This window comes from Anolis carolinensis, chromosome 3, assembly GCF_035594765.1.
Source record: "Anolis carolinensis isolate JA03-04 chromosome 3, rAnoCar3.1.pri, whole genome shotgun sequence".
Classification (NCBI taxonomy): Eukaryota; Metazoa; Chordata; class Lepidosauria; order Squamata; family Dactyloidae; genus Anolis; species Anolis carolinensis.
Window position 1 is genome coordinate 204,559,540 of NC_085843.1, and position 18,641 is coordinate 204,578,180.

The following is an 18,641-nucleotide window of genomic DNA, read 5'->3' on the forward strand; positions in this document are numbered from 1 at the left end:
CCAAGGTTCATGTTTTCCGTCGCCAGTGCCAGGCGTACATAGAAGCCCGCCAAGCTGAATTTCCCCACGAGGATGTCAAAGTGGTGTGGATTTATAGTCTTCTAGATGGGCCTGCGGCCAATTGGGCGACGGCGCTGTATGATGCAGGTTCCACGCACCTAAGCTCCGCGCAAGGGTTCTTGAACCATCTTAGGAGGACCTGGGGAATCGAGGACAACGAGGAGGCGGCCGGCCATAAACTCCGGCGACTCCTTCAAGGGGACAGGCCGTTGTCCCGGTACATAGCCGAGTTCCGGGTGCTGGCTCAGAACACCGGTTGGAACGATATCGCCCTCAGAGGGCAGTTTCGTGAGGGCCTTAACTTCGAGATGCTGGAAGAAATTTCTAAGGTGGATCCCCCAGAGACTCTTGAGAGACTCATTAATCATTGTCTACGAGCCGAAGTCCTGCTTGCCAACAAAAAACAGTGGCTCCGAGGTCAGAGTGGAAGAGCCGGGGTGAGACCCCCTGCTTCTACCAGTATTCAGCCACGACCAGTATGGAAATCTCCACCGCCAGCCCCAAACCCCATGGGAAGCGAGGAAGAACCGATGCAGTTGGGCAATGTGCGCCCCAGACTGGATGTTGCCGAAAAGGCCCGCCGCCAACGTTTGAATTTGTGTTGGTACTGCGGAAATGGGGGCCACCTCGCCAGAGAATGCCCAGCCAAAAGGAAGCCCGCCGCCCGCCTGGCAGCGGCGTCCACCGTGGAGCCGGAGACGGCCGAGGCGGCTGGGGCCAAGCCGGCGGGGGAAGCCAGCGACCGGGCGTAGAGAGGCTCGCCAACCCGGTCAAAAACCCCACTCAAGAGCCGCAGACGGGGGTCCTATTTCTCCTAGTGGTCACGTTGTGGTCAGCGAAAAAGGGACCCGTCATGATCCATGCCATGATAGACTCAGGAGCAACAAACAATTTCATTGATAGAGAGTATGCCGACTCTCTGGGATTACAATATCATGATTTCAAGAATGCCCGAGTGGTGCAGGCTATAGATGGTCGTCCCCTAAAGACGGGTCCAGTAAGCCAATGGACCGAGCCCACCAGGATGTGGATAAGGGAACATATGGAAGAGATTTCCTTCTTCGTCACCGAGGTGCCCCACTTCCCTGTGATTTTGGGAATTCCATGGCTGACACTCCACGACCCAAACATCTCCTGGACCAACAGAGAACTACAATTTGCTTCAAAGTATTGCCAAAACCATTGCCTAGTAGCCAAGGTCTGCCATGCCACAGACGCAGAACCCATCATCACCTTGCCCAAGAAATATTCAGACTTCTGGGACGTTTTCAATGAAAAGGAAGCCGAGAAACTACCCCCACATAGACCCTACGACTGTGCCATTGACTTGGTGGAGGGGGCCCCGATCCCGCGAGGACACCTCTACTCCCTGACTGAACCAGAGCAAGAAGCTCTCAGGGAGTTCATAGAGTCAAATCTTCGCAAGGGATTCATCAGACCCTCTCAATCCCCAGCTGCTTCCCCGGTGATGTTTGTGAAAAAGAAGTCAGGGGACCTACGCTTGGTTGTGGACTATAGAGCATTGAATAATATCACGAAGCGGAACCGCTATCCCCTGCCTTTGATCTCGGACCTATTAGACCGGCTTCGAGGGGCCAAGGTTTACACCAAGCTGGATCTCCGGGGGGCTTACAATCTAGTTCGCATCAGGGAGGGGGACGAATGGAAAACCACCTTCCAGACCAAATTCGGATTATTCGAGTCCCTGGTCATGAATTACGGATTATCCGGAGCTCCCACAACATTCCAGCATTTTGTCAACGATATCTTTCAGGATTATCTAGATCAGTTCTTGATCATATACTTGGACGATTTTTTGGTGTTTTCTAGATCACAATAGGAGCACGAGAACCACGTCAGAATGGTGCTACAATGATTGCGGGATCATGGACTATATGCCAAATTAGAAAGATGCGCCTTTGATCTGCAAGAAGTAGACTTCCTGGGGTACCGCGTCTCGCCACAAGGGCTCTCCATGGACCCGGCAAAGGTTTCAGCAGTATTGGAATGGCGGGCGCCAACCAACAAGAAGGAAGTGCAACGTTTCTTGGGGTTCGCGAACTACTACCGCAAATTCATCCCAGACTTTGCCCGCTGGTCTGACCCAATCACCAGCTGCATCCGTGGAAAACAGCCTTTCCGCTGGACGGAGCAAGCAGAGAAAGGGTTCCAACAATTAAAGAAGTTATTCACGACCCAGCCAATTCTACAACACCCTGATCCTAAAACCCCTTTTGTTGTGCAGGCTGACGCCTCTGATGTGGCAATTGGGGCTATACTCATGCAACCAGTGGGAGAGCATCTTCATCCTTGTGCCTATTACTCCCGTCAACTAACAGCCCCAGAGAGGAATTACACTATTTGGGAGAAAGAACTCTTGGCCATAAAGGCAGCCTTTGAAAATTGGAGACATTGGTTAGAAGGGGCCAAATTTCCCATTGAGGTTCATACTGATCATCGAAATTTAGAGCACCTAAGGACCGCACGAAAGTTAAATCAAAGGCAGCAGCGCTGGGCTTTGTTCTTTGAACGTTTTGACTTCCAGATCCATTATGTGACCCCGGCTCAGACCAAGCAAGCAGATGCTCTATCACGGAAACCAGAGTATGCTGCAGGACGCAAAGAGACCTCAGAATCTCGATTGCTGCAACCCGAAAACTTTGCCACGCTCACAGTGGGAAACACCAAATCCACTCCAATTGAACCAACTCCTTCCAACCCAGAACCCCTTTGCGCTCAAGAAATTAGAGCCAGCCAGCAGGCAGATGCCTGGGCTCAAGGCCAGATTCGCCAAGGATTACGTTTCCCTTTCTCACTTAAGGATGGACTATTGTGCTACCGGAACCATGTTTACATCCCTCCAGGCCCCGGCAGAGAAAAGGCACTTCGTCTGTGTCATGACAGCAAGCCAGCAGGACATTTTGGACTCTTTAAAACCATGCACTTGATTCTACGAGATTTCTGGTGGCCCAAGATCCGCAAGGATGTGGAAAAATATGTCAATACCTGTCCTGTATGTCAGCGCTCCAAGACACGAAGGGAGAAGCCCTCAGGGCTACTACATCCTCTCCCCACTCCTTCTCGCCCATGGGAGATAATTTCCGCGGATTTTATCACTGACCTACCACCTTCCCTTGGATTCACCACGATACTAGTGGTGGTGGACCTTTTCACCAAGTTGGCTCATTTCATTCCCTGCGATGGCCTCCCCACGGCCAAGAAAACTGCAGATTTATTCCTTCAGCATGTTTTCAGACTACATGGATTGCCCAAGAGTTTAGTCACGGACCGTGGAACTCAATTCACCTCTCGTTTCTGGAAGGCACTACAAAAACTATTGGGCATAGACTCTCGTTTATCTTCAGCTCACCATCCCCAAACGGATGGGCAAACTGAGTGCACCAATGCCACTTTGGAACAATACCTTCGCTGTTATGTAAACTACCAGCAGGACAATTGGGCTTCCCTGTTACCTCTGTCAGAGTTTGCTTACAACAATGGTGTCCAGGCTTCAACTAAAGAAACCCCGTTCTTTGCAAACTACGGCTTCCACCCACGTTTCTTCCCTTCTGTCATTGAAACCTCAGAAGTCCCTGCAGCAGAGGACTGGTTACAAGAACTTACAGCGGTGCAACAACTCTTACACCAACAACTGGATCAAGCCAAGGAGGACTATAAACGCCACGCTGACGGCCATCGCCAGCCGGGCCCCGAGATCAAGGTAGGAGACCGGGTCCTATTGTCCACCCGCTTTTTGCCCTCCCACCGTCCTTGCCGGAAGTTAGATGCCCGTTTCATTGGTCCCTACCCAGTGGTGGCGCAACTTAACCCCGTGACTTTCAAACTCCAACTTCCACGCTCCATGCGCATTCATCCGGTGTTTCATCGTTCCCTGCTCCTTCCAGCGGATGGGGTACGCCCCGATGTGGACCAGCCGGCCCCCGCCCCTGTTTTGGTGGACGGGGAGGAGGAATTCGAGGTTCAGGACATTTTGGATTCTCGCTTTCATCGCCGCTGCCTTCAGTATCTCATTGACTGGGTGGGTTTTGGCCCCGAAGAACGCTCTTGGGAAGACGCTTCCACAGTCCATGCCCCCGACTTAGTCCGCCGCTTCCATCAGGCCTACCCTGCCAAGCCGCGGCCCCGCACCTCGGGAAGAGGGCCCATTTTTGAGGGGGGCCTTGAGGAGGGGGATAGTGTGATGACTCATGGGCCATGTAGTCCCGTTCCTAGTACTATTGTGGCAGATGAAGAGGAAAACTTGGGTTTCCCACCGTTTCTGCCAGATTTGGAGCCCTTGCACCTGCAAGATGTTTGCCCACAAGAAGTCAGCCAAACAAGCCTTGAGCAGAAATCTCCCCCATTTTCTCGCCGGGATTATTATAATCAAGATAGAGGCGCTCGAGAGGCGACTCGCCGGAGCGCCAGGATAGCTGCCAGACAATTAGCTGATTAAGTCTGTTTCCCTTGGGAAACTTTAAGGAGTCATGCATCTGGACACAGTATAGGTTTCGTTTCTTGTTCCCCAGAAAAAGTGTTCCTTGGCGGGAAAACAAGATCCTATATAGGTGTTTGCCCGCAAAGAAATCCTTGCGGAGTCAATTCGTCGGCTTGAGGAGTGAGATCGTGTGTAGACTTCGTACTCCAGTTCCCAGTTCCCGGATCAAGTTTCCTGCCCAGCCTTGTACCATGGACTTCTATGGGCTCAGTTCTTGATTCATGTTTGCCTTGTTTCCAGTTTGATCTTGCCAAGTTTCAAGTCTTGCCTTGCCTTGCGTTTTAAACCACGGACCTTGCTTCTCAGTTTCAAGCCTTGTTTTCCAGTTTCCTTCGGATTTACCTTAAGCCTCAAAGACTATTTGCTTGCCAAATAGTGTGTGTTTCGGTGAAGTGGATTATAACTTTGGACTTTAATATCACATATTGGACATTGTTTTTCTGGACTATATTTGACCTTTCCTGAAAGGTCTACTTCTGAACTATATTCTACACTTGTTTTTATTGACTTTCTATATTTCCTTAATAAAGATATTAGATAGATTCTGGTCTCTGCGCATGGTTATTGGTGTTCTGCAGCCTGGGTCCTGACAGGAGGATGGGATGACAAGTTCTAAGGATGGGGTAATGGACTGGACTAAGGTTATGATTTTACAAATTAAGCACCAAAACATCATGTTATACAACAAATTTGACAGAAAAAGTAGTTCAATACGCAGTAATGCTATGTAGTAATTACTGTATTTACAAATTTAGCACCAAAATATCACGATATCTTGAAAACATTGAAAAATGCGTTGGATAATCCAGAACGTTGGATAAGTGAGACTCTACTGTACTAGTTAATATATATTATGTGTTACATGTGCTCAGCCCACATCAGAGACTTTCTTTACATTTATGAGCTGATTAATAATGTACCAGATTTCAATTTAATTACCAACAATTTTCAATAAAGTGCATGTGCTAAGTCTGCATGTAAGGAACAAAACTGGCTCAAGACCAAGCATGTTACTAGGAAGTGATCCATGTGGCACACATTATTCCTTTCATTATATAATTTCCCAAGCATTTGCCACTTTGTTGTCACATACAAAAGTTTTGCTCAGTCATTTATTTCTAAATGATGACATGGAATAAGTAATGTGATGGTCTACCCTGCTATCAGTTATCCTGCTATTAGCTACGTAGGAACTATCTTTTCAAGAAGTATAGCATGGTAAAAATATCTTAAATAAATAACAATAAGTTGGTATTTTGTCACTAGGTACTCTAAAAAAATTAATTGGAAATCTGAATAAATTCTATGGGGACTTACCCACAATGTCCAGTATTCTTAACTGCACTGAAAAGAGTTTGCAGAGATTCAACAATTTCTCTTTGCCTTTTGGCAGCAATCAGGTGTTTATTGTGATTTAGAACATACACCACAGTATTATGTACGATCCAGGCTTCATTTAACTCCTCTCCAATTCTAGCAGCTCGTAGAAAGTTTTCCATAGCATATTTAGATAAGTTGCTTATCCAGGAACTAAAAAATTAACAAGGATATGTTTACAATTGTCAAAATGGGAGTGAAATAAGCAAGCAGAATACATGAAGAAATATCCTCCAACAGGGAGCATTCCTCGGGGTTCCTCTGACACAGTTATGTTTAATTGCTATTATAAAAATATTTTCATCTATAGCAATGATTCCAAAACTCTAGTCCTCCGAGTGTTTTGGACATCAATTCCCAGAAGCCTAATCTGTTTTGGCCATTGATCGGGGATTCTGAGTGGTGATGCCCAAAACACCTGGAAGATTATAGTTCGGGAAACCCTGGTCTAAAGTCTATTCATAGTCAGTGAAGATGTTCTCTGAACAAACTACATTTATGATTCTGTTAAGAAGTAATAAAAAAATCATGGACAACAAATATCAGTTCACTTTGATAACTCTACTTAACACAATTTTTGTTCTTGGGTTATAAATGTCATTTCCTAATTGGTTCTATCATAAAAACATGGAAAAAGTTTATTAAACTGCAAAAACTTTGTTCATGCAGGGCATCCTGCATTTTGCTATAGTTTTTCAATAAATATCTCATCAAGTCTTAACCAATTCAACATAGTTTGTGGCAGCCACAAAAATGAAGTTTCTAGTGTATAACAGCTACTTTCAAAGTAAGTACCACACAATAGCAATAACACTTTCAAACCAGGATCAGAAAAAAAATCAAATTTTATTACATAGTATAATAAAATATCATCGGCTTTAATTATCTCAGAAATTATTAGTTTAATAATCACAGGAATGTCTAGTTCACAATTTCATTAAAACATACTGGGTATTTGTTTTTTGTTCTCTCTAAATAATATCTAAATACTTCATTTTTTAGCCTTAAATTAAAAATGCTTATACTTAAGAAGAAATGCCATGCTCCTCTGAAACAACCACATGGACAATAGCTTCGCTTGACACAACCACAGGAGTGAACGTAGGACTTGCTATACGACACCCAAACCGAAGGGCTACAGGTTACTCATCCCAGTGGTTAGCCCTTTTCTGCACATTTTCCAAACTGAAATACCCTTCTACAACTAGCATTGCTATTTGTTAAGGTTGTGTGTAATGGGTCTTGCCTACCTTACAAGGTTGGTAAGTGGCCCACCTTGCAGGACTGATATGTTTCCATTTTGTAGGCAGAGCTTATGAGAGACCATTTTGCATGCCTTACTGGCAGCAGCTCAGCAGAGTAAGGGGGAGGAGGAATCAAACAGCCATTACCATAGGTGCTGTCTGATTGGCTGATGCAAATAAGAAGTTGCTTAGCAACTGGAGATGGGCGGAGCCAAAGTGGCAGTTGAGACAGGCAGCCAGAGAATTCTTTTTCAGTTAGAGTTTGAAAGTCAGTCAATTAAGGAGTTGGTCTTTGGAATTCAGTCAGTTGGGAACTGTGTTTTGAAAGGGAAGCCTCTTTGAGGAAATATAGGTAAAGTCTTCAAGTAAGGAAGGGCTGAGATCTATATTTGTGAACTCTATAGTCTAGAGCACTGCTGTTTAAATCCCGGAAGAAGTAGATTTAAACTTACATCGTCCTGTTTGTGTTTCCTTGGTGAAGGAACATATTTCCACAGAAACCAAGTTATAAGACCATCATTTGAAGAGAAAACCATAAGCATCTTTACTGTTCAATGTTAATGAAACCATCACGCATATTTACTGTTCAAACTACAAATAAACAACCATTTCTTGTTTCTCCTCACATAAAGTGTCACATGTGTCTCTCTCAATATCCTAACCTAGAAGAGGCTACTGAATAATGCATTGGTGGCAGCATTTGATAGAGGTAGTGATTTCAAATCCTCTATATAGTGATGGCATCAGAAATAGAAGCCTCTGCAATTCTGGCAAATTTGAAAAATCCTCTCTGTTACATATTGTTGAAACCCCCCGTTCCTCTATATTGTGCAATTTGGGTAAGCCAGGATCCGTTTCTGTGTCCCAGGTTTCAGTGGGGGCCCTGATCCATTTCTCGGGAGCCTCCTGAATACGGGAGGACAGAAATCCATTTTTGATCCAGGAAGCCAAAATATCTGTTTTTGATCTGGCCTATTGGCGGCAATGGGGGGGGGGACTTCCCAGGCTCCCCTTCTTGTCATTTTAGGCATTGTTTGCCCTTATACCCTACATTAAGACCTGACTGCATGGCTGTTTGGCTGCTCCCTCGGCTGCTGCTGTTGCTCTTGCTGGTGATGGTGAAAGGAGCATGCTGGTACAGTGAGTGCAGACCTCTGCCCTGAATGCCCTTCGGCAACACGTGGCTTGGGGTGGAAGCAGCCCTGCCCCACAGAAAGTGAGGAGCAGGAGGGCCAAGGTGGGGAGGGGGCACTTCTGGGCCCACGGCTTGCAAGAGGGGAGTCAGTCCCCTCTCTGTCCTGCCCCCTTTTCACAGGAGTAACAAGAGACATCTCTTTCGCCTCAGTCCTGAGAAGTAATGGGAGACTCCCTCGGTAGAGATAGTTTCATTCTCTGTCTGTTGGGCACATTCAGAGCAGATAATTTGGCCTTATATCCTTCATTAAGAACTGGATTAAAAGCATCATATTAAGATAACACTCTTTATGCGATCCTTTCCCTTCTGTCTTTCAAGAAGACCTGGGTTTAAGGCAAGGGCTTACGAAACCCCCCTTCTTGGGATCATTTCCCTTCTAGCAGCTATCTCCCTCCCTGCACTACACGTGTAGCCAAAAGAAACAGAAAACAGCCGTTTTTCAGCAGCCATTGTTCTGTTGTAGCCGGAAAAAAATGGAAGGAGCCTATGCCATTATGGGTGTCCAAACCAGCTGAAGACCTTTTTTTTAAATGAATATGTGTACAATTCTACTATTTGCTTCATTGGGACAAATAGTAGCTTCAGAAGACGTTAACAGAAGCCAAGTTAACGGGAAAGCAAGAACCCTCCTCCTTTCCTCTTGTCCATTACATGCCATTAAAAACAAACTAACAAAACCATTTTTTTAAAAAATGAGATGGGATATTCAGTAATGAATTCTGTTTCATTTGTTCTGGCCTTTAGGGGTTGTTCAGATCAGTACTTTTTAGGTTATCTGATGCAGTGATTTAGCTCTTCTCTTTCCCCTCCTTCCACTCCTTCTCCTCTGTGCCAGGGATCAGTATAATATTTCTTCCTATTCACTACAACTCTCTCTCTCCTGGAAGTTTGCATTAGACTCATACTTGAAAGGGTTTTCTAAACTCATCTAAGTTTTGATGATACCTATAACATACAGCTAAGTCATAATGAAATCATTTTCCTTGCATTTCTTTCAAACAACTGTTGCAAATCTGAGGCATTGTTAATTTGGAACCAAACTGTAGGAGTTACTAGCTAATTGTACCAAAAGCTTATATAGTTCCAGCAAGATGTAAAAGCTAGCAGCAGAAAAAAAACCATAATTCTATTAAACAACTGCATCAATGTGAAATGATCACAGAAGTACTGATAAAATAATTCATTTTCAACACTTCTTAAAAGACAACATTTCATTAAACAACATATACATTTCTAATGATTTTAATGTAGGCTTGTTGCTTTCCAGCTTCTGTGGGATTCTGACTAATTTATCTACAATGACATGTCCTTGGGGACATGAAAGATCAGTTAACCATTATGCCCTGCTTTGCTGGAAAGCAGAAATAGCAATCACACAGCTCAAAGCAGCATTTCCAGTGGCAGTAGTTCATACAGTCATATGAAATTTTTATTTAATTTTATTTATTTGGCTTGAAGTTGATCTAAATCCTGATCTGATCATAAGTGCACAAAGAGGAAAACATTTCCCACTGCATTTAAATCACTATTTAGATCCTGTACAAATGATCATTGGGAAGAATCTTTTGTAGGTTCCTCACTTCTAAAAATGTAAAGATTTAGCTTTACCACATAAGAAATATCAATTTGTCAGAATTAAACCATCTTTCAGACACTGTGAGAATACTCATTATCTATAGGGTACAACTCTAATTACCACATTGATTACAATTCAGTACTATGCATGTTTGCCATGAACAGAGCCCCACTTATTTTAGTAGATTTTACTCCCAGGGAAAACATGACTAAAATTGTCTTAGAAACTGACAAGATCCCAAAAAAGGTTAAGGTGCTTCCACAATAGAGAGGGCTATGATTTTTAATATATGTATCCAAGATAAGCTGTTTAAAATTTTATCTTTTAACCTTTTCATCATCCAAAACTGACATGGCTGCAAGAACGAAACTCAGAGGCAAACTAACTTTTAGATTGGTTGAGTGCAGGAGAACTGCCTTCCTGCCAACATTCTTTTCAAGTTCAATACTGAGTGAGATAGGATTTGTAGGCTGACTGTTATTAAATCCCCTGTAAAATTAATATTCTCAGAACAATAATTCTAGTCCTAAATTGTTCTTCACCAACAGGTTTGGAAATCTGTTGACTGCAAAAGAAATACATATTTCCTAAATAAGTGGAAAATTGAAAATGACGACATTTCATTCTGGACCAAAACATGTATTGTTACTCAAATTTAGAAGATCAGATATCAGCCTTCACCAACATAAAATTGTAACATACATATAAAAAAATTAGCTCACATCTAACTGTACTAAATCTCAAGGGTCAGTTGCTTCAAAAATATAAAACAAGGCAGGTACCAATTCTTCAAATCAGCCTACCTGTAAGTACTCCATTCTGCTTCATGTCCAGTTTGTAGTGAAACCTGTTCTGAAGAGTGCAGATTTATATCTACAGGGAGAACAGGCTGATCATTGAACTCAACACCTTCCGTTCTCAGTAAATGAATTGTAGCCTAGAAAAGGACAGACCAAAGAGAAGGAGCAAAGCAATGCAGGCCCAAATGTGCCAATGATCTGCTCTCAGAACCCTAACCTACTTATACATATACATATAAGACATAATGGTAACTTATTGTTTCCCATTCTAAGACAATTTATAGCAACCCTTAGGATAACGTGCTGACATACCTTCCCTTCCCTTCATCTTTATAACTGTTTGGAAGAATGGAACATTTCTGCTTTTGATTTTAAATGAAATATAGTTCACAGTGGCATCTAAACTTAGCTCAGAGGGAGTTCACCCGTAAGGCAATCTAGGCAGTTGCCTGGAGCGCCATGAGTTGGGGGGGGGGGCGCAGTTGAGGCACCTCAGCAGGTGGCAAGACCGATCGGTAAACTAGCGGCTGCCTGCTTGCGCCATGCGGCCGTTTTGCTCCGGGTGCAGGCCCCAAAGCCTAGCGGGCCAAAAGACCGAAGCTGAGAGGAGGCTGGGGTGCGTGCATGGGTGTATACGCATGCACAGTGGTCAGAGAGGCAAGATGGGCGGGGCGCCCTCTCTAACCACTGTGCATGTGCCATGCGGCTGCTTGGCCTCTCCCCATATCCTTGAAGGATACAGGGCAGAGCCAAGCAGCCACATATTGCAAGCGGCAGTGCGCGTGCTCTCCAGCTGCTTTACCCGGCGGGTGCCTCCTGCCGGGTAAAGCTGCTAGAGAGCGCACGTGCCGCCGCTTGTGCCATGCATCCGCTTGACTCCACCCCATATCCTTCGAGGATACAGGGTGGGGCCAAGCGGCCGCATGGCACATGCACAGTGGTTAGAGAGGGCGCCTCACCCATCTTGCTCTTCCTCGTCTTGGTAGAGCCGCCACCTGCCTCGGGATGGGTTGCCAGAGTCCTTCCTGCCTCCACGGCCTGGCGGGGCCTCTGGAGACCCATCCTGAGGCAGGCGGCGGCCCCGCCGAGCCAAGGAAGACCGAGATGGGTGGGGCACCCTCTCCGACCACTGCGCATGTGCTAAGCGGCCGCATGGTGCATGTGCAGTGGTCGGAGAGAGCGCTCCGCCCATCTTGCCGAGCCTAGGAAGCGCGAGATGGGTGGAGCGCCCTCTCTGACCACTGTGCATGCACCACACTCATCTTGCTCTTCCTAGGCTCGGCACCAGCGGCAAGTGGGTTTCTAATTTTTTTTTATAATCAGTGATTGGTTCGTGGGGGGGGGGAGACAAAATTCTGTTCACTTACACTTAAAAATTACCTTGGGCCAGCTCTGAGTTAAGTAACTGGGTTTTGTTTAAAGTTTCATTAGTAGACCATACTCTGAAACCAAAGTTTGATTTTGGTTTCTGTTCATAAACAAGAATTTAAATAAACCACAGATTCTTATGTGACAAATTGCATCTTAAAATAGGCTGTATTAGCCCATGCCTCTGCTTGTGTGAAAATGGGAATATGTAAAAATCTCATGGCGATGCTCTTTCAGTCTTCTCTTGCTCATTTCTAGTGGCTTTAAAATTTTAGTTAGGAATAGAATTCAGAAGTCAAGACTTGGATCTTTCCTTTTCTACTGCAATCAACTTAAAACAAATGATTATGCATTTTTCATATTTTGTCTTTTAATTTGTCTCATTTTTAGATGTTTCATTTGGAGTGTATTTATGAAATATTGTTTTAATTACAATTAAATTAATATTTAATCCTACAGTTTTAAAGGATCTTTAACTTTAACATCGATAGAAGTGATAAACTATTGGTATTGCTTGAAAGTAATACATAAAAAGGTATTTTCAATCCAGGTTTACTCATCAGAAGAGAAAGATTCATAAATGAGGGCAGAAACAATATTCTTGCTAAAATACCTAGAGCATGCCAAAATGATAACACCTCAAAGTCATGCTAGTATGTGCTCCATGATTTTCCATAGATGGGAGGGATAATAGAAATTCTGATGATTTAAATCAAAGAAATTTCATTTACACTGTGAACTGGACTTGTAAACGTGACAAAAAGCATGAGCAGAGGGTTTTTTGTAGTATTTGCCAATGTTTATATGGCCTCTTTCCTCATATGAAAGCAACCATCTGTAGCAAGTTAGTATAAATGGAGATCACTGTCTTATCAGCAACCAAGGGCAGAAAGAGATAAAAATTATTTTGACAGCTGTTCAGATTACTGACCTCTGCATTAATGAATCTCACTTCTGCTAAGGTTCTCAATAAATCTCTTTCCAAAGAGAAAAATCTAGTGGGAGAGGGTGAGGGCGATTCCCTTTGTATACTTCCTTCTTGATCATCTTCTAACGTACTTGCACTTGTTTTCTTCTTGAGTACTAAGAGGTAATTAAAAATAATATTTTAACAAACTCTGTACATCTATACACCTCTGTAAACTTCTGGAACTTCTGCTTTAAAGTTTTTTTCATAGTTAAGGAAATCCAATAATGCTTTTTGATGAGACTTTTATTTATACTATAGCTGTGCCCCATTCACTGCTTTTTAAGGGGGTGCAGACAATCCATCTTCTAGTTGTAATCTTCTTGTGTTTGCCCACAGTATTTTCCACCATTTTTGTTTTCACAAAAACCAATTAAGCATGAGAGTGAATTAAGCAATATCATTTGAGTTGTAGCAGTAAGAGTTTTCCATTTGATAGAATCTTAAATACGTTGTTTCCTAGTGCTTTTTCAGATGTTTTAAAACATAGTCTAATGTCTTTTAAATAATCTTATAATAGTGGTTTTAAAAAGTAAGCATGCATGATTTATTCTACATCCATGTTACAGATAACCAATATTCACATATAGCAACCCAAAATTCAATCTATAGCTTAGAAAGTAATATTTAAGTTCAGTATAAATGTAGGACTGCCAAACCTTGAAAGTCAGATAGTATGGTACAGTGGTTTGGTTACTAAACTACAGCTCCAAAGATTGAGGTTCAAGTTAGTGTCTTTTTTTTTAAAGGGCTCCCTCAAGCATAAAATGTCCCAACGGAGCCAAATGTGGTAAAAATATCCCCAAGCCTCCTAGAAAGCATTTACAAATTGATCCCTGGAAGGCCTTGGGAGCCACAATAACTAATTATGTAAGGAATCATATTATCAATATCTAAATATACGGCTGAAGGAGGAAACATCAGTTAGTCACTTCCTTCTTCAGCAACAAGTTTGCTCTGAAATAATAATAATAATAATAATAATAATAATAATAATAATAATAATAATAATAAAGTAATAAGTACTTGGGTTGGCTTACAACATAAATAATACAATAAATGCAATACAATAAAATACAGAAAATGAATAAATAATTAATAACACATCAATAGATATAAATAAATAGATATAAAACACAAAATACAGCAAAATTAAATAATTAAAATTAACAAAAAATGTTAAGAGGGAAGTTATTCTATGAATTTGTGTAGAGGATGGCTGATATTGTAATATTGCACATAAATCTGATGACTTACTTTTTCTGCGCTTTGGTGTTTTTGTTGTTTGACAGTCATCATACAAGAGGCAGAATCTACATGCAGCTCGGCACACATCCCATACACCTTGTTTTCGTGCTGTTTTTGCTATTTCTGACCAAAGTTTAATTCTACACAAAGAAAAACATGAAAAAAAGAAACTCGGAATAAAGAATGCTAAAGAACACTCTGATTGAAAGGATGAACCATCTTTCGCCTGGTACAAGTTAAAACATTTTGAATGAAAAAAAATAAAAACAGCAATGTTTCTTTAGGACGACAGTTACCTCTCTTTTTCATTTTCATGTCCTATTCTTTTCAGATGCCCATCTGCTTTCTCTACACTTCTTGTGTGGTGTTCTGCTCTTGCACAGAGATAACTAATTTGACCCTTACTTTTACTTGAGGCAACTAAACAGGAAAGGAGAAAAAAGTATAGACAATTTCCCACAACTTTCATATTATTACCACAGTAGTTTCACAAGAATATTGTAGCCATTGATTGGGCCATTTTAGAATTAAAGTACTATCTAAGAAATTATTTCTATGTAAAGTTAACTAGGAAGATACATGAAACAATCAGCAGAGGGATAAAGACAAATTCCTATGAAATATATAAAGCGTTTGCACATCTTGTAACATTATACAAATTACTGTCTCTAATAAATATAAATCAGATAGGAAAACAATTTGCAACATCTTAATCTGCATAACACTGGTTTCTCTAGGATGCTGATTCTGCAATGTGTTAATCTGACAAACCCTAACTTTTAAAGAAAGGCAGGAAGTTAGAAAGAAAGTTGGAAAGTATTTAAAAATTCAAAAATATTTGACATAGGAAGGAATTTATACTGACAGAGACAAGATACAACAGGGAATTGAGCTGAACCCTCAGGGGAAACATGACTCATGCAATATAGACATGTCAAGCATGGATTATTTCAGCAGTTTAATGACACAGCACTCATACTTTCTATAATCATGCTAGATAAAGTTTTCCTACGAGGGTTGAATGAAAAATAATGCCTCCACCTTCGTAACTCCTCAACAGATGGCAGTACTGGCATGTGGCAGGTACTGGCTTGTTCAGTAGACTCTCCTCTACAGTTCTATTTGGCGGGAAGCCTTAGTATTGAATGGTTGTGTTGTTAAAGTGCGAAGTATGGAACCCTGTGCAGACAGTCAGTCAATGCGACTTAAGCAACATGCAGTCACTGAATTCTTGACAGCAGAAGGTGTCACCCCAAATGAGATTCATCAGAGAATGCAAGCTGTTTGTGGTGGTTGTGTTGATGTGAGTACTGTGCGTTGTTGGGTGAGTAAGTTTAAAGATGTTGAGGTGGGAACATCTGACTTGTGTGACAAACAAACAGTTGGACGCCCTGTGACAGCAACTACTGGGTTTTACAAGCAAAAGGTTGACAGATTGATTCAGAACGATTGTCGTATCACTCAGAGAGAAATTTCAAGCATAATTGGCATTTCACAAGAATGTGTGGGTCACATTATTGCTTTGCTCGGCTATTGGAAGATCTGTGCACGATGGGTACTGTGAGACGCTGGTTGCGGAAACAGAGTGTCTTCTGTGATGGCTTCAAAAAACTTGTTCATTGTAGGCAGAAATGTATCCAATTGTCTGGTGATTATGTGGAAAAGTGAATAGTGGTAGTTAAAGAGCACATTCTAAGGATTATTTCTGCATCTGATTTATTAAAATATTCCCATCCAAACCGAAGTAATGAAGGTGAAGGCATTACTTTCATTCAACCCTTGTACAAAATATGATGATGAAAGACAGTGAATAGTATCAGTCCTTGACATAGCAAAGACTGAATAAACTTTAATTTGATCCTCAAACAATTAACAAGGATATACAAATAAAAATACATGGATATAAAATGATGTTTTTTGGGGGGAAATGTTTCAGATATTTCAGGAACAGTAGGCATAACAGGAATGAAAACATCAATTAAATCTTTCAGCACAAGATTATTACATGCTAAGAAAAACTATGAATCGATGGAGCTCATTCGACAATAACCAAACACGGGAATACATTCTATCCCAATAATATTTGAAACTGAAAAATGCTTCTCACTACTGCTAAAAATAGTTAGAGGATGTTTTATTATGATACATTAACTGAATCCCATACATTAAAGCAGTCATTACAAACAAAACAAAAGATGGACCATTCTGTATATTCATTAATACTATTTATCTTATTACAACAGGTACCTAAACAAAAAGCAATTTCATATACCAAGGAGGAATTGCCATAAGGCCAATCCATCCAGGTATGTTCAGAGAAGGGTCTTGTACCTTTAAGGTTTAAAAAAGATTTTTTCTTTCCCTAGCAAATCCTCAGGTTCCCTGAAACATGTTTGTGAGTGGGTCTGTTTTGGTCACATAAGGACCACCAACACACATCCCATACAACTTGTTTTACTAGAAATATATATATGTATCTTACAACAGTGCTACACATTATACAATTGCTACTAGGAACAACAGGGTTGCACCTGTGTTTTTCACAGCAACCCATACTATGTGTTACATATCTGCTGTAAAATGCTTCCTTTTACCACTATGGTGCAGTATACTCATTTTCCATTTTAAAAAAGGTCTGATATTTGCTATGTGCAATGCATGTCATTTTAAATGGGGGAGTGTATTTTGATAGACAGTTCAAAAGTTATAAACTAATCTTACCATTTCACAGATATTTGGCATTCAAATCCAGAAAGCCAAACAGAGAAGCAGAGTTAAGCATAACTGATAAGTGTTTAGTCCACTTTCACTAGTGAATAGTGTTGCAGTGGGCCACACCATTAAGAATGGAACTCACCACTTAAAGAGAAAATTGCTAGGGCAAGAAACTACATTAGCAAAACTTCCAAATATCTTTCTTAAAAGGATATCACAAAGAACTTAAATAGGCAATTCAGTGTCTCTCCGTAAGATCAAGCAACTCACTGTAGGTTAAATGATGAAACTGATAACTGATTCAATACACTACGTCTTTATGTCTTTATGCTTAGTATGCATTTGGTTGTTTGTGTACTGTGAAAGTGGTGAGGGTAGAGGGGGGTCTATGTCCCTGTGTAGTATTATATAGTATTTATACGATGTCCATGTGTTGTGAATGCTTGGATTGTGTCCTGCTGCATAGTAGAAAGGGTTGGGCTGGATGGCCCTTAGGGGTCTCTCCAAACTCTTGGATTCTATGCTTCTATTATTATTATCATCATCATCATCATCATCATCGTCATCATCATCATCTTCATTATTATGTAGAGGCTGGATGGCCATCTGTCAGGAGTGCTTGAATTGTGTCCTCCTGCATGGTAGAAGAAAGTTGATCTGGATGATCTTTAGGGGTCACTCCAAACCTTAGGATTGTATGATGTTGTTGTTGTTATTATTATTATTAGTAGTAGTATTAGTATTGAGAGGCTGGGTAGCCATCTGTTGGGAGTGCTTGGATTGTGCCCTGCATGGCAGAATTGGGTTGGACTGGATGGCCTTTAGGGGTGTTTCCTAACTGTGTGATGCTATGATTCGATGTGTATTATTATTGTGCAGATATTGGATGGCCATCTGTTGGGCATGCTTGGATTGTGTCCTCCATGGCAGAATTGGGTTGGACTGGATTACCACAGTAATTATTTCATATTACAGTAGAATCTCACTTATCCAAGATTCGCTTATCCAGTGTTCTGGATTATCCAACGGTCTGCCTTTTAGTAGTCAATGTTTTTGTAGTCAATGTTTTAAATTTATTGTGATATTTTGGTGCTAAATTTGTAAATACAGTAATTACAACATAGCATTACTGAGCATTTAACTACTTTTTCTGTCAAATTTGTTGTATAACATGATGTTTGGTGCTTAATTTGTATAATCATTACCTAATTTGATGTTTAATCGGCTTTTCCTGAATCCCTTCTTATTATCCAACATATTCACTTATCCAACATTCTGCCGGTCTGTTTATGTTGGATAAGTGAGACTCTACTGTATATTTATAATCTTATATTATCTGCTTAGAACTGGATTATATGAGGCCCCTTCTGCACAGCTGTATAAAATGCACACTGAAGTGAATTATCTGGCAGTGTGGACTCAAGATAATCCAGTTCAAAGCAGATAATATAAGATTATAAATTGGTAATATAGCTGTGTGGAAGGGCCTTGAGTCTACACTGCCATATAATCCAGTTCAAATCAGATAATCTGTATCTTATAGGCAGTGTAGAAGAGGCCTGAGGCCTAACTGTGCCTGTCCCCTGGGCTGAG

At 41.6% G+C, this 18,641-nt stretch overlaps 1 protein-coding gene across 6 annotated transcripts in view; it reads right to left on the reverse strand.

Annotated features, from left to right (window-relative positions):
• cfap46 (cilia and flagella associated protein 46) overlaps nt 1–18,641 on the reverse strand; it is a 131,189-nt gene that overhangs the window by 90,938 nt on the left and 21,610 nt on the right. For all 6 annotated transcript variants that reach the window (XM_062976115.1, XM_062976114.1, XM_062976113.1 and 3 more), the window contains exons 15-19: nt 14,630–14,753; nt 14,343–14,473; nt 13,050–13,201; nt 10,754–10,887; nt 5,876–6,088 (exon numbers count right to left, since the gene is read on the reverse strand). In XM_062976115.1, the coding sequence (XP_062832185.1) occupies nt 5,876–6,088; nt 10,754–10,887; nt 13,050–13,201; nt 14,343–14,473; nt 14,630–14,753 (754 nt within the window). The remainder of the gene's footprint in view (nt 1–5,875; nt 6,089–10,753; nt 10,888–13,049; nt 13,202–14,342; nt 14,474–14,629; nt 14,754–18,641) is intronic.